The 15,521-nt window shown below is 47.7% G+C and overlaps 5 protein-coding genes across 5 annotated transcripts; 1 reads left to right on the top strand and 4 right to left on the bottom strand.

Annotated features, from left to right (window-relative positions):
- Window positions 1-18: 18 nt before the first annotated feature.
- Window positions 19-2,370, bottom strand: VTP21DRAFT_9429 (uncharacterized protein; the record flags this gene model as incomplete). Its single annotated transcript, XM_069400384.1, has 1 exon — window positions 19-2,370. One exon carries the CDS (start codon window positions 2,368-2,370, stop codon window positions 19-21), a length of 2,352 nt encoding a protein of 783 aa, XP_069254316.1.
- Window positions 2,371-3,600: 1,230 nt separating this feature from the next.
- VTP21DRAFT_9428 (uncharacterized protein) lies at window positions 3,601-4,915 on the bottom strand (the record flags this gene model as incomplete). Its single annotated transcript, XM_069400383.1, has 4 exons — window positions 3,601-3,701; window positions 3,764-3,862; window positions 3,925-4,111; window positions 4,172-4,915. 4 exons carry the CDS (start codon window positions 4,913-4,915, stop codon window positions 3,601-3,603), a joined length of 1,131 nt encoding a protein of 376 aa, XP_069254315.1.
- Window positions 4,916-5,338: 423 nt separating this feature from the next.
- On the bottom strand, window positions 5,339-7,805 carry VTP21DRAFT_9427 (uncharacterized protein; the record flags this gene model as incomplete). The annotated part of the gene is made up of 11 exons (XM_069400382.1): window positions 5,339-5,346; window positions 5,436-5,688; window positions 5,753-6,090; window positions 6,156-6,256; window positions 6,318-6,462; window positions 6,524-6,638; window positions 6,701-6,937; window positions 7,000-7,066; window positions 7,127-7,308; window positions 7,382-7,533; window positions 7,631-7,805. 11 exons carry the CDS (start codon window positions 7,803-7,805, stop codon window positions 5,339-5,341), a joined length of 1,773 nt encoding a protein of 590 aa, XP_069254314.1.
- Window positions 7,806-8,453: 648 nt separating this feature from the next.
- VTP21DRAFT_9426 (uncharacterized protein) lies at window positions 8,454-13,077 on the top strand (the record flags this gene model as incomplete). The annotated part of the gene is made up of 17 exons (XM_069400381.1): window positions 8,454-8,573; window positions 8,648-8,814; window positions 8,913-9,039; window positions 9,114-9,304; window positions 9,371-9,575; window positions 9,650-9,840; window positions 9,909-10,194; window positions 10,262-10,380; window positions 10,447-10,622; window positions 10,704-11,449; window positions 11,511-11,571; window positions 11,650-11,762; window positions 11,825-11,937; window positions 12,013-12,299; window positions 12,391-12,440; window positions 12,511-12,595; window positions 12,671-13,077. The coding sequence occupies 17 exons, from the start codon at window positions 8,454-8,456 to the stop codon at window positions 13,075-13,077; spliced, it is 3,444 nt and encodes a 1,147-aa protein (XP_069254313.1).
- Window positions 13,078-13,492: 415 nt separating this feature from the next.
- Window positions 13,493-15,220, bottom strand: VTP21DRAFT_9425 (uncharacterized protein; the record flags this gene model as incomplete). The annotated part of the gene is made up of 1 exon (XM_069400380.1): window positions 13,493-15,220. The coding sequence occupies one exon, from the start codon at window positions 15,218-15,220 to the stop codon at window positions 13,493-13,495; it is 1,728 nt and encodes a 575-aa protein (XP_069254312.1).
- Between the last annotated feature and the right edge of the window lie 301 nt (window positions 15,221-15,521).

Below are 15,521 nucleotides of genomic sequence, written 5' to 3'. Positions count from 1 at the left end.
CGAAATATTCTTATATATCTAATGCCCCAGTCCTCCAAGTATTTCCCCAAAGCTTGATACGCTAGCCGCATGCGCTGCACGTGTTGGTGAGAAAATATTGTTATTCCTTATGTTTATAAATTCCTCTTTTTGATGCAACGGCGGTACCAATTTTCTCTCCGAATGCGATTTTTCGTTGTTGTTCCCGAAATCGCTGCCGCTCGGCATCTTTCCAGAGGGAGAAGACTGAACCGGGGTAGATAACGAGCCTTCCGAGCTGCTGGTAAGCATACTCGATGAGCTTGCTGATTTCGAGCGTCCTCTCACAAAAGCAGACACCCTTTCAGAGGCATTTAGTCCGCAAAATAAATTGCTAGCACTCTTTGGGAAAAGACGAGTAAAGGAGGGCCGTTTGGGAATTGCTGATTTTGATCTTTCTTTTGACGAAGAGGAATCAGAGGAGAGTGAGGATGAGTTAGACGTTGAGGATTGCTGTCGACGCCGCGAAACATAGCCTGGATTCTCCATTTTAGAGGCGGGTGAGAGCACGATTGGTGGTGGCGTCACACCCATTGCACTTGCAAAACCAAGGATAACCGACGCAGTCGCTAGGTGTGAGGTAGTGCCGGACGCCTTCCCCCAAAAAATATGGTCCTTGCTTTTATTGTTGTCAGAAGGAAGGGATGGTAGAGCGCTAGAGAACACCTTAGAGTTGGCGCGTCGATCACGAACGATATGTCGACGCTCGGAAGTGGGTTTCGGAGATGCTATAGGCATACCGTCTTCTCTTGACAGCGCAGCTCTGCCTGTTGGTTGATTTTTCTTTCTTGGAAAACTAGCCTGAGAAGAGATTGACTCAGATGCAATGGTGAACGGTGGAGTATAAGGTCTGAGGGATAACAGAGGAGGAACAGAAGAGGGTGGGGGTGCAGGAAGAGCGACTGTTAAGGCACCTATTCCATTCCTAAGGCCTTCCCGTAGTGCTTCCGATGTGACAGTATCGCCAAAACAGTAGCTCACCGGTCTTGTAGGCATCTCTGCAGCTGCAGGGCTGCTTGCTCTCCGATCACTCGTGCTAGTTCCACTGGCATAACCAGTCGCACTTCCCAAGCTTGCTTTCCTCTGCAGTGCTGCAGTTCCATTTGTAAGATTTTTTGACCTGCCGTCCCTGGATATTGAACTTGGATGGATTTTTTTCTCGTAGTCTAAAAGCTGATATACCAAACTCATATTCGGGCTGATCCACAACGATCTCCGCTTGACAAATGCATATGCTTCGTTTAGCGACAGGCGTTCTGAGTGCATCACGTACGCGATCACCAACGATGCGGACCTAGCTACACCACACTGGCAATGTACAAGAATTCCACATTGACGGTGTTTGCGCGCCTCATCCACAAACGCGAACGCGGCGGGAAAGTCTGCACAAAGATTTTGCTGGTTGTGAGTCCAGGCAATTTTCTTATATTTCACGGGGAAGCGGAGTGAGACGTGGGATGAGGATAGGGAATGCTCATGGAGATGAGTTTCTTGTGTGGGTGAGAGCGAGAGGCTAGACTTAAAAGTGGCGGTGAAAGGGCTGAATGGCATGGCAGGTGACGTAGAATTTGAAGAGTTGGACCAAGAGCAGCCTTTCGAATCTTGCGGATACTGTTCGTACGGGTTCTCCACCTCTTTCGCCACGTTCATAACATATTCGATTCCCAAACGACGAAGCATCTCTTCGTCTGCAGCATTGTGCTCGTTGCCCAAGAATAAACGAGGTAAAATCTCGATAGGCCCTTGCCGATAGGCTGCTTCATCGCTAGTGGGGTTGCTCTCGTTGTTCAAAAGCATCGACAGACTTGCCGTTGCTGAAGGGCCGAACTCATTATTGTCGCGAGCAGAAATTTTGGTTTCTGGCGCCTCTAACGCACCCTCTTTTGTCTCTTCGTATCTACATCCAGGTGTGGAGCTTCGCCGTGACACACCGGGAGAGGCTAAGGATAATAATGGGCTCGATGGGGCAGAAGTTGATAAAAAACTGGCCGCGGCCGGCACGACCAAATGCAAATTCTTTGCATTCCTCTTTTTACCTCCTACCGCTCCAACCCCATTTTCACCAATGCCATCATGAGAATTACTTGACGGTGGAGTGAGGGTAATACATGCTGACATGCGCCGATTTTTCCGCATCTCTTCCCCGTCAGCTGCCGCTTTTTCGCCCACTTCAGAATTGATTTCAGATCCTTGATGTTCGGGATTTCCGATTAGGCCATTAGAGGATAATTCTGGGGCTGAGGAAATATCTTCTCGACGAGAAAATGAGCTGGAAACCGATGTATGAGATGGCGCCTGTAGATGATGGGAGGATGAAAATGTGAACGGGTACGAGCGCTTGACAGCAGCCATGGTGCTTCACCGCAAATCAAAATAAAATATCAAATAAATAATCGTGATGAAAAAAAAGGGGGGGGGAATGATGGGAAAAAAAATGCTAACTAATGACAACTAAAGAGATTTGGTCCGAATACAAAAAATTTGCAGTAGGGGTAAAAGTGGTAGTTTGGAAAATGATATTGCCCTTTGCACCTGATGAAACTCTCAAGTGTCGAATTCGCACCTTTTCGTTGCTATTTTTGTCTCTCAATCACGCGGACGAATTCTTTTTTTAAAATGTCCCCGTCACTCACTTAAATAGAACAATCACAAAAACGAAAGGAAAGAATGATGGGTGAGTGAGGAATTTTGGGAGAAAAGAATGAAAGAAGAAAAGATCCTTTTTTTGCACCTTCTTTTCCTAAAATAAAAGAAAATAAATAGACTGCATTTCAATTGGCTCATGCTTTTATTAGGGCATTGAGGAAGGTTTTCGATTTCACAACTGAAAACATCTATTAAATGGATGTTTTATCATGACTTAACAAACGTGAAATGCTATTTAATGTCTTGTTTTGTTACGTTTTCTGCCCACCGCTTGATGGAAAGAAAGCAGCATTTGTAATATAAGTGGACTCCAACAAGAAAATAAATGATATAGGTAATAAACAATAAAAGATTTCTACCTAATTTATTGTCCTATTAAATTTTAATCAAGAAAATGAATTACTGTTCCCGTTCTGCAGCCCACTATTAAGGATTGGCCCAAAATACAGGCTCGCATCATTTGTTGCCTACTATTTTGGGTGCAGTCGTGGTATCAATGCTGGCGAGGCAGAGTTCAGCCTCGTTCAGGGGGACATTATTTAGCACGCGATCGTGCTGTTTGGAGAAATATCAATGATGACGTGGATATTAACTAATTAAGAGGCGCACCAAGGTAAGAAAGTGGTGTAAATTGCTTTTATTCATAAGCCCCACTCTAATTTGCAAGAAGTATTGGCTGCTACATCCACAAGCTTTCCTGGCCTCCATTGAGTTATTTCCCTTTATTTTGTTTTGGATTTCCCTGCTCGAGCACCAAACGGACCAAGCCTATTTTCCCAAGATATCTTTAAAGGAGTTTTATCTAAAATGCTGGCTGAAGTTGTACAAGAAAAGTGTTTTGAAAAATAAGTGTGCATTGAAACTGGCTAGTGTCAATTAAATACACAAGGAATTTGTTCGTTAAAGACGGGGGCTGGTTGCAGCCATCCTAGCTATTTAGGTGAATGAAAATGTTGGAAAAGAAATTCCTTCACCTTGATACTCGGGAACAAGCGTCAGGTACTCGTATGGGCTTGAGTTGGGATCCCAATAATATCCTAGTGTCAGGATGCTTGTGAGAAATCGAGTGCATTCTTTAATGGGATAATACTGAATTTACCCTCAACACACCCATCCTCTCTTCGCATTGATATGTAGTAAAATCCTGAAATAGTCAGCAAGTTGGAGTGAGTCATATCTTCACTCTCAAAGAAGTTTTCTGAGTATATGTGGTGTCAGTTTATGGCCCAGTTAAAAAACATATACAAGAATCTAATGCACCTTTCCACCGCATTAAGACGTAGTCTTTAGACATTTTCTGAGATACGGTGGGATCGGAAACACATCTTGCGAAATCTCGCTTATCCATATTTTTGAATGGCATGAGACGCCGCCAGTATATCAGATCCGTGTCAAGGCTCGCTCCCCAATTCTGTGTTAGCAGCGAACCGCGGGAGAAGTCGATCACCTAACAACGGGTCAAATGAGGTTGATATATCATTCTTATAGAAATATTGCGCATAAATACTTCGCCCTCCCAGTGTGTTACGATGGTTCCTTGAACATTAGGAACATTGGACATTTCCATGATTCCACTGATATGCCCACTTGAAGAATCCACTGAAATAATCGTTGCTCGTGTTCTCCACTCCACCTCTGTAGACTTTTGAAAACCATCTTCCAGGCGACTTTGCATGCCTGAAAATGATTGACCCACTCTGAGAAATGAGAGTGAAAGACCTTGTGTAGAATGTCCTCCTACACTCTGTTCAAGGACTACAGCATTGGAGGAATTTAATGAGTCGGGGGCATTGCAGAGATTGGTTGAATCATTACAGTTTGGTGAAGGGTACGCTTGTGCGATTCCATCTTCATTGAGAGAATTTGGGCTCGCATTGCGGAGTAGACCTCCGCATTCCAGTTCGGTCGGCAAGCCTTCACTCCTTTGCTCTCTTGTCAACGAATTTTCTCTTTCTTCATGCTCTATCCGCTCAAGGCCTTCCATCAACACCTCTAATAAGTTTTGGTTCTCCATCCGATGAGTATATGCCCACCTGAAGAAGCCTAGAATCCGCTCGCGTAACTGGCGTGGGGTGAATGTGTGAACTACGCGCTCGAGTCTTTCGGACAGCGTGGGTGAGAGGTCTGGCCAGATGCCAATTAGCGTGTCATTGGATAAAAATTCAATTGCCTCTCGCGAGTCTTGCGGATATAAAGGGTTGGGGATCATATAAGCTGCATTGGCTTGTTCTCCTTGGAAAGGCCTTGGCATTATTACGGTGTGTTGAATAGCGTTTTGTATCGATATAATGGAGAACAAAATAGAATGGGAACTGAATGCAAAAAAAAAGAAGCTCCGCAAGATTTTTGCCCAATTGTGGAGTTATGCTGATTGACTACTTTTCTCACCCTCTCTTCGTAGGTTTCACACTTGTTTGTTAATTCTCCACTCCCACACTTTTTCAATCATATAATTTTTTTTTTTCTTTAGGAAAAGAAAAAAAAGACAAAATCCAAATAGTCTAACTAAGAATGTATGCTCTTTATGAAGAATAGAAAAAAAAAAAAACAATTGCAATATTCCCTCTTGAGCGAAAAGAAAAATAGGCAAAGGCACATGATTTATCTATTGAGGTTGTAGACGAGATTATGAAAAGGCGCCATAATCCATATGGTGGCTATTGGACTTACTTATTTATTGAGCTGAATCGAAGGTAGTTCAATTAGGGTTGAAACAAGAAACGCCTGTTAGCAAATATCATGCCAAGAACAAAAGGGTGTCTTTGACTTACCATTTTCAAGTGCTCTCTGTGCAAAGAATCTCACATCATTGTCTGTATCCTCACTTAACTTCTGCAGGGTTTGTTTCACGTCATTTTCAATCAAGGCGCTCAGATCGTGCGATTTTCGTAGCATTGGAATCATGGTCTCAAGTGATTTTGCAACGTTGAACCGAATGTTGGGAATAGGGTCGTTCGCAAGCCCGCTAACTGTCGGGAGTATGTAGTCGGTGAGGACGTCAGGAGTAACCGCTTCTGCCATCGTCTATAAAATGAAGTTCACATGAATCCCAGTGTCATATTATGTGAGTATAAAAGTGAGACAATACCGTTAGAGCAAATATCATAGTCATCCGGTATAAGTAATTTTCATGGTTGCTCATTGCAAGAACTTTAGGCAGAATGGTCACCTTCGCCCACTCGACACCAAACACTTCCGTCAGTTTCCGGAGGTTGTTTGTGGCAGCCTCTCGGATGGAGAACACGTGGTCACCAAGCCATGACATGCAAAGCGTACCCAACTTTTCGTCGAAGAACTGCACGCCGAGTTGACTCGCAAGAAGTGGGATATATTCAATAATAGCAAGGCGCACTCGCCATTGTTTGTCTTCAGCAAGCTCAACAATAGCAGGGAGTAGAGATTGAGAAAGTAATTCAATGCCAATGACTAAGGGGTGGGAGTACAATCAATTAGATTCTGCTACAATCAAGAGAGTATGGAGCACAACTTACCTTCGTTTACTTGTTCTAATTTGGAAATGATATTTAAACGAACGTCAGGGAACTCGTCTTTCAGTAATTGGAGGAACAATGGTAGAAGATGTTCGATAGTCCTACATGCGTCGAGAAAATTAATAAGCGGTCAAGCGAGAAAGTTCAAGTTTGAATAGGTACGCTTCTTTTCCGAGAATTGGTGCGAGTCCACTAATCTGCGTTGCCAACGCAGCGCGCACCTGTTGAGATGCATCTGTGACCAGTTCTTTGACGCACGGCATGATTTGGTCTAGAATAGTCGGCTGATTGATCAATTTGCAGAAGCCTAGGGGTGTATGAACATTAGTGGAGGATTCTTCACTAGCAAAATGGTCGAAAATACTTACCGGGTATTTGACCCGCAGCAGCTGTTCTTACTTCTCCCTCGTTATCTTTTATCAGATGTACAAATGCAGTAACAAGATCCTCCCGAATCACATCAGGACCCACGACATTTGCGATCTAATGGGGAAAAATATACTTAGCCAATGTTATTTGTAGACGTTTTTTAAGTTCAAACTTACATCCACAAACTTGTCAGCAATCATGTATCTAACACGCCAGGATTTATCTGAAATCAACGATCGAAGTGTCTGAAGAAGATAAGACTTGATTTCATCTACGGTCAACAAGTGTGCAATCGCGACGAAATCCTCCACTGTTAATAACCGAACCGAGTCTTGATCGTCAGAGGCGAGATGATTAAAAAGAGGAATAATGTCACTTGTCACATCCGATTTTGTAAGCTTTACGGCAAAATGCTAGGACAAACTCGGACTATTAGCCAGATCGAAGCTTCCAAAAAAGATTCAGTGTATAATACCTGGAGGTTAGTTGCAGCAGCTCTTCGAACCATAGGTGTACTGTCGTGGCAAAGAGAAGAAAATAGCCTAAAATAGAGGGCGAATTAATTGCAATGTGGGTGTTGTTTTCTCATAAGTCCAGCTCACTTTCTAAGCTCCTCTTGTATCTCTGGGGTGGCTTTCTCATAACCAGCGGCATAAAGACCAGTGGCGCTAGTGCGACTCGTGAACCAATCGCCAACTGTAAGACGTTTTAACAATGGGAAGAAATATTCCTGGAGATGTTGCGGCGGCAGAATTGCACACACTTTTGTCAAAGATTCTACAGCCTACTCGGAAAATGAAAAGAGATGATCGTTAAGGATGACTGCACTTGTAATCAATCACAAATAAAAACATTACTTTTGTTCTAACAACAGTTTCTTCTACAGCAGCCAAACTTTCTAGCAAACCCAATAGAGTATATGCGTGCTCGGGACCACCAATATAATCCACGAAATTGCCCAATTCTTCTGCGAGCACAACAAGAACTTCATCCTCATCATCAAGGGAATCTGGTTCATAATAAGTAGTTAAAACCGCAAGTAAATAATCAGCACATCCTGTAGCAAAATGGATAATTTTAGAGAAGGGAAGTGTATCGTCACTCACCGTCTAGGAAAGGGATGAGCTCTTCGCGTGTTCGCTGGACTCCTAGTGCACATGCAATGGTTGAAAGCCGTCTGATAGCGTTCAAGCGAAGGGAGATGTCTTCATGTTTGAGCTCATCAATCAGCACAGCAATCGGGTAAAGCTGCTCATCAGCTTCCATAGGCTCCGGATTCATGGTTATTATCTTATTTTCTTATGATTTTTTTATCAGAGAATTTGAAATCTCTGAACGCAGGGGAAAGACTTTCGCGTTTTAGGACTCTTTGTGACGTAAGTCAATAACGTCATCTATTTACTTTCATTCTATACTATTTATAAAAGCTCGCCAGTGATTTTGGTTTTCCTTAAACTCTCTCTTCTTACTCTCTTGCTTAATACTTATTCTTCGTCTCTTGTTTCTTGTTTCTCAGGATAAAGTGGACTCAATAAAGTGGAGTGTCTAGTTTTTGTTATTTTATGCATTTTATTATAAAGTTTGTCGCGATGTTCTTCAACCCTCCTATTCAGTACGCAGTTCCTTCCCATGAACTGTTGGTTACGGGAAACGGTGGGAAGATAAATACCATTTTCCTATGGTATAATGCCTAAATAGACTGGCAATTATACTATCATAAAACTGGGAAATTTCTAAATTCATCCCTTTAAAATTATATTTGAAAATTCCACGCGAGAAAATGGAGCCCTATAAAATATAAGAATAAACCGCTATGGTTGATACAATTCTGAAATTTTGCTGCGACACTTACCTTGAGAGTACTGCATAAAATGAATATGTGGAGCTAACAGTTTGAACGCGTTCGAATTTGTGCTCTCTACTGTGGACATGGACGTACAATGGACAAAGTCTGCGCAAGTTTGTAACGATCAGAATCTGCCTTTATCTCCCATCTCGGCCATCGCATTCGATCCATACCAAGAGCTAGTGTGGACTGGCAACGATCAGGTATAGAAGTGGTTCACACCATTTGATACAACTGCTGGATTGCTCAATAGTGAAATGGATCGAATGAACTTTAGGGACATATTGGATCTTATTATGGAACCAATTTACAAAAATACACAAACTTCAAAGGACACGATGAGCAGGTCCGTCAACTTTGTGTCATTGACCGTGGATTAATTTCTCTAAGTCCAAAAAGGGTGCGGCTAACGCACCGGCGCGGGATAGTGAAATGGGCCTTAAGGTCAGTGTGAAATGCACTCTTTATTTTCTAATGTACTAAGCGTCTAAATTGGCCGTAAACTCATATTGTATTCTGATTTTCATGAATCGCATTAACAGTAGTGACGACACCAAGGATTTGCATTGTTTTACTCAGTCATCGCATACAAATTCGGAAATAATTGTGGGCGGGCAACAGGATCATATGCTAACAGTGAACTTACATCGTGGAATAGTCACCAAAAAGGTTTGTAGATATTCGTATTGTGGAAAGAGTATGCATAGTACATTCTCAACTTGGGATAATTCTACTGTTTCTAGATAGATAGTGGTGACCCACTGGTGGTAATGCGTCAATCGCGATTGTTGTGCTGCGGCTCCGCAACGGGTAATGTCATACTCCGGGATCCTCGTTCACTCAAGATCGAACATCGTGTACAGGCTCACACTGGAGCATTATCGGATTTGGGAGTGATGGGGAATTATCTATTAACATGTGGATTCTCTCATAGGTGACTATTCAACTAGAATCTTTTTTTTCACGCACAACTTAACCTATCGATTTCGACTTTTATTAGACAAGACACGCTAATTATTGATCCTCTAGTAAAAATATACGACCTCAGAACTATGCGTACTCTCGCGCCTCTCCCCTTCCCCAGTGGGCCCTGCTTTCTCGCCATGCACCCAAGATTATCAGCTACTGTGTTCATTGTAAGCCAAACAGGGCAGTTTCAAATGTGCGATGTAGGCAATCCTTCAGCTAGCTTGAAATTTTATCAGGTAATGCGGGGGCCAACTTTATTGAAACTAAGACCAATCCTTATAAACTTTTGTATACTGCCCCGGTCTTTTAGCTACCTACCACAAGTTATATAACCGCCATGGACATATCAAGCTCTGGCGAGCTTCTTACGTTTGGAGATGCAGGGAGTTTTGTGCATTTGTGGAAAGTAAGCGACGACGCAAAACCAAATAACTTTTCGAGCCCGCTAGAATTACCAGAGCCTGTACCGCCCCGCCCAAATACCCACGTTGGTGAAGACAGGTACACTTGGACCATGTTTATGATTGGCCCCAATTAGAAGGTTTACACTAACCACTTTCACCATAAAGCCCTTTCTCATTGATAGGCCTTCCCTATTATCGCGATCCCCTCTTATCCACTTTCCCGCCTAACATCACATTTGAGGTTGGCAAAGCTGCGCCAGAAATCGACTCTCAAGTGCTTGCCCACATGAAGACGATCGACTTCGTTGGATATGCACCCAACCCAGGTACTCATCGGCGCAACCAGGTGCCAACCAAATCCAACGCCTCCCAGTCACGGATGGAAGTACCCAAGTTCAGATCAGAGCAAGCTAAGGAGCTCTACTTTGGGAACTCGGGAGCATCTGCAGATGTAAGTTTTTGCGTCCCGCCCCACGGCGCCATGAGTCAGCTACTCATACTTTCCACGATTTGAATAGCCATTATTCTTTGATGAAGTGGCGGGACCAACCGATGTTTCTGGATTGACGATGCCAAAGTACTATCGCCGAGTGGAGATAAAATACAGTCGATTTGGAATCGAAGATTTTGATTTTGGGTATATGCACAGTTTTTTAAATTGAAATAGGCACTCTTTTATCAGGCTTAACGTATCTTCTGCTAGCTTTTATAACAAGACCGCCTATGGCGGACTCGAGACCCACATTGCGAATTCCTATTGCAATGGATTGCTTCAATTGCTCTTCTTTACTCCTGCATTACGGGAGGTCACCAAATGGCACATTGCCACTCCGTGCCCTAAGGAAAATTGCCTGACTTGCGAATTAGGATTTTTGTTCCGTATCCTTTTTATCAATGCTCTTTGGGTGCATTAGGATGAAGTGCTCCTAGGTCTGTCCTTAACAATACTTTTCATTACAGGCATGCTAGAGGATTCTAGAGGGCAGAACTGCCAAGCGACCAATTTCCTTCGTGCCTTCAGCACGATCCCGCAAGCATCCGCCCTGGGTCTCTTTGAGCCCGAAGAACCCGATATTGCCACTCCTTATGGGCTACTCATCCAAAACTTTAACCGCTTTCTTCTCGAGCGCATGCACCAGGAGCTCAACCTGCCACCTTCCCCAGAAATTGTCACGTGCGCAGGCGACGTCGCGGGGCTCTCTCCGATTCAGCAGCTCTTCGGCCCGAAAATACGAACATGGAGCCGGTGTTTGCAATGTGGGCACGAGATGTCAAGGGAGACTTGGCCTTTTGTGGTAGATTTGGTATACCCCACGAACATACCAAAAGCCTTTGCTGGACCCGGTGGCAAGCCATCTGCAGCTCGGTCTTTCGCGGAGATACTTCAGTCTTCACTGCAACGCGAGACGCAGACGAAGGCCTGGTGCAATAACTGTAAGAACTATCAGCTCACCAATGCCCAGAAGCGGACGCAGAACCTTCCTCCCTTGCTCCCAATCAACTGTGCCGCCACCACGCGAGAGCAGTTAGAGATATGGCGCGGGGAGCGGGAACTACCCGAGGGGGAGGGCGGGGAGAAGCGAACGCGCCCGTGGTTGCCCAAGCGGATATGCTTGGCACGCAGAAAAGAGGTTTTGGTGGTGGAGGAACGAGCTGAGGAGACTGGGGATGCCGAGGGGGAGGAGAAGGCCGTCTACGAACTCACGGTAAGGTGGAGGACAAATGGATGGAGGGGATGCACAATATTCACTTTGCCCATGACTGTAGGGGGTGGTTGCTCAGATTCAAGGCGGCAAGGAAATCCCCCACTTGGTGTCGTTGATCAAGGGTAACATCAGCTGCTTATTTGGCTTTGGTTGCGCCCATCTCTTGACCTGTCCTCACCTTACTTTCTCTTTCCAAACAGTCCCAGACTCTGAATTAACACCGGATTCCGAGAGCCCTTGGTATTTGTTCAACGACTTTTTGGTGAAAAATGTCAGCGAAATGGAGCCGGTGAACTTCAAGGGCGCATGGAAGGTAAGCCTGGCACTCCATAGCAACCTTGGAATCCGACGAATAACCCTCTGCCTCTGGCGCAGACTCCGTCCGTGTTGTTCTATACTCGCGTGGACGTCTCGGACATTATGGATATGTCGTCGTTACAGGCACCGCTTGATCCCTCGATTCTACTCTCCGATATCAACATTTCCAAGTAACGTCGTGTTATCCATTTGACCCGGGTGCCATACGCACTCACCTCTTGTTTACCCCCCCCCCCTCCACATAGAAACCGTGACGCCTCCGGCATCACGCATACGCTCCTGACTGCCGACGAGATCCCCGAGCGAGGTAAGCTGGTGGCCATTGATGCCGAGTTTGTCGTCCTTAATCAGGAGGAGACGGAGATTCGCAGCGATGGCACCAAGTCCGTCTTGCGACCCAGCCGATTCTCCCTCGCCCGGGTGAGTGTATTGCGAGGAGAGGGCGAAAAAGAGGGGCTGCCGTTCATCGACGATTACATCGCGGCCTCCGAGCCGGTGGTGGATTATCTGACCGAATTTTCAGGCATTATGCGTAAGCATGAGCTCCTCTGGAGAATTTTCGAGACGTCGAAAATTGCTTTTGCTTACCCTGCGTTGCATTTTCCTCTTTCTTTTTGGGTTAGTGGGTGATTTGGATCCGGGGAGTTCGAAGCACACATTGGTTCCCCTCAAGGTCGGCCGAGAAGAGGATTCCTTTTTCGAGGGAAGCGTAGGGGCTAAGCTAACGCGATCTTTGTTAATAGGCTGCGTACAAGAAGCTTCGGCTGCTCGTGGACTTGGGATGCATCTTTGTGGGCCATGGGCTCAACAAGGATTTCCGAACGATCAGTAAGTGAAGTCTCGCTGACTGAGGGGAGGGGCGATGTCTGCGCATACTAACGTCGAGCCACATCTCTTCTCCAGATATCCTGGTGCCGCCCGAGCAGATCATCGACACGGTGGACATCTACCGGATTCCGAATCGCCAGCGCAAGATCTCGCTTCGGTTCCTCGCGTGGTGCCTCCTGGGCGCCGACATCCAGCAGGATATGCACGACAGTATCGAGGACGCGAAGACCGCGCTCCTTATCTACCGGAAGTACCTGGACTACCGGGCGGCGGGGATCTTTGGGGAGGTGCTCGAGGACGTGTATGATGTGGGCAAGCGCACCAACTGGAAGCCCGTGCCGGGCACGGTCCCCGATATGCCCTCGGTGAGCGCGTGGGAGATGCGGGCAAGGCAAAAGGTCGCCGCGCCTGGCGAGGCCGTCGCCCTTTCGCCTGAAGCCGCAGCACCCGCCACGGAAACCATGGAAGAAGGGCCGGAATGATCACGCCGCCTTTTTTTTTTTGCCTTTTAATTTTTCTTTCTATTTTCTGTATATTTTTTCTATTGTCTGTTCGTGCTTCCACACCCTCGTGTTTCCTTAAAAAGAAGAAGAGAGAGAAGTTGAGAAGAAGATTTAGCTTAATATTTATAGAAGCGGAAAACAGAGAGTCCAATAAGAACAAACGAGACGTGAAATAACAGAGTAGAGGCAAAAAAAAGGGGGGGGAGGGAGAGAAGAAGAAAAAAACCCAATAAAAATAAAATATAAAAACGAGAAGAAAAAAAATAACTAAAATAAGAGTAATAATATGGAGTTATAATAATAAATATACAGCTAAAGGAACAACTATTTATAGAAACTTGCTTTCGAGATCGGTTTTTTGTTCTTTTTGGTGCATAGAAATCCTATTCTGCTCTCACGCCGAGAAAGAGGTATACCCGTCCTCAGCAAGGTTGGAGCTGAAGTCCGGGGGAGGCTCGGACAGGCACTGACGTAACTCGTCCATCAGGTCGCCGTCCAGCTCCAACAGCTGCCCATCTGGGACTGGGGCGGAGGGCTCGGCCTCTTGTGCTTGCTGCTCCTTTGGACTCTCTGCTGGCTTGTCGCTGGGGTCCGTCTTCTTCTCGGGCTGAGCCGCCACCGCCGCCTCCTCCTCCTTTGCCTCTTGACCTACGCTTGCGCCTCTTGATCTCCGGCCACCCTCGCGCGCCTTGAAGTGGGTCTTGATGTGGACCGTCAGGCTGTCGGAGCGCGTGAAGGCCTTAGGGCAGTGGGGGCACGTGAATGGGCGAATGCTGGTGTGGCTGCTCCGGATGTGGCGCTTCCAGTGCTGCTGCCGCTTGAAGCGACGCTGGCACTCTGTGAACGGGCAGATGAAGGGGCGGTGCTCCTCGTGCTCTCCTCCGGAGGCGACCTCGTGGGAGGCATCGGACGGGTTGGAGACGGTGGTACGACGACGACCCTTGGGCGCCCGCGGGACCGCCGCGAGGGGCGTCGGGCTCGGGTAGGGCTCGTAGTGGGCGGGGAAGTGGGCGGGGAAGGAGGGGGGCTTGGTGGGGGTGGCGGCGGCGGCGGCGGCGGCGGCGGCGGCGGAGGAGCCCATGGTGGGCCAGCCAAACTTCATGGGAGGGGTGGCGAGGGGGGTGGAGGGGGCGGAGGAGGAGGGCGTGGTGAGGTCCAGCTGCGAAAGCACCAGCTTTGGCGAGCTCCACATGTCGCCGCCCCACTCCAGGTCCATGGCGCCCACGGCGTCCTGGGCCAGCCAGGAGGGCGCGGTGGCGGTGAGCTCCATGAGCGGGTCGCGCAGCCCCTCGACCTCGACGTCGTCGCCCAGCACCGAGTCGGCGGCCGCGAACACGGGGTCCAGCTCGCTGCGGTCGTACTCGCCGAAGACCGGCTCCGGGGTTGCCGAGTAGGAGGGGTTGGGGAAGGCGGGGTCGGCGGGGGTCGTGGGCACGCTCATGGTCAGGGTGGTGTAGCCGCCGCTGTACTCCTCCTCGCCCAGGGTGGCGCGCTTGAACTGGAAGAAGAGGCAGTCGGTCTGGTCCAGCGACATCGAGAGGGCCGGCTCCGACACGGCCAGGGTGGCGGCGGGCAGCCCCTTGCGCTCGCGCCGGAGGTCGCGCTCGAGGGCGTCGACGAACAGCTTGTCGTGGGGCACCGCGAACCAGTAGTAGACCTTCTGCTTCTTCTGGGTGCGGATGCAGTTGTTCATGAAGAGCACGTCGAGGAACTCCGACTTGGGCTCCTCGAGCACGGCGTGCGTGCCGCTCTTGAGCTGGCGCAGATCGCTGAACACGCCCTCCTCGAACTTCTTCATGTTGACGATGGGCCGGCCGAAAGCCTCGAAGCGGAAGGTGAGCGCACGCAGAATGTCGGTCGATGTGATGTAGAAGAGGCCGCCCCACAGCACGCACGAGATGTTTTCGCCGTTGGGGAGGTGATGGCGCTCGACCACGGAGGCCGCCGACATGGACGTCGGCGAGGTGGCGAGGAAGAAGCGCAGCAGCTCGATTTGAGCAAGCCGTTCTGCCTCGGGCACCGAGGTTGCGTACTTTGTGGATGCGTGGATCAGCGATGAGCTGGGGGCGCTGGTGGCCTCGACCAGCGGCTGGCTTGAGATGGTGTGCACTGCGGTTGCCATGGTGCGAAAAACGATTGTGATCCTGCACAGAGATTGGATGTGGCTGGGATTGGAGAGCGAGCGGCGCGCAGTTCAACGGGGGAGTCTTCTAGCAGACTAGCAAGGGGTGCGAGCGCAGCAAGCGGAAGAAAAGAAAACAGAAAAGCGAAAAGGAAAAAGCGGAATTAAGAAAGGGATTGCCGCCAGCGCAATGGAAATTCAGCAAGGGGAACTCGGGGGTGGGACCAGCCGGGGATGGGGGGGGGAGACCGCCTTTCTATGAGAGGGGAAAGCAGACGACCGGCGTCGAGCGCGAAGTGAT

The sequence above is a fragment of the Calcarisporiella thermophila genome, assembly GCF_041956535.1.
Source record: "Calcarisporiella thermophila strain CBS 279.70 unplaced genomic scaffold VTP21scaffold_5, whole genome shotgun sequence".
NCBI classification, from domain to species: Eukaryota; Fungi; Calcarisporiellomycota; class Calcarisporiellomycetes; order Calcarisporiellales; family Calcarisporiellaceae; genus Calcarisporiella; species Calcarisporiella thermophila.
The sequence above is the reverse complement of the archived record's forward strand: the minus strand, read 5'-3'. Positions and strand labels throughout refer to the sequence as shown.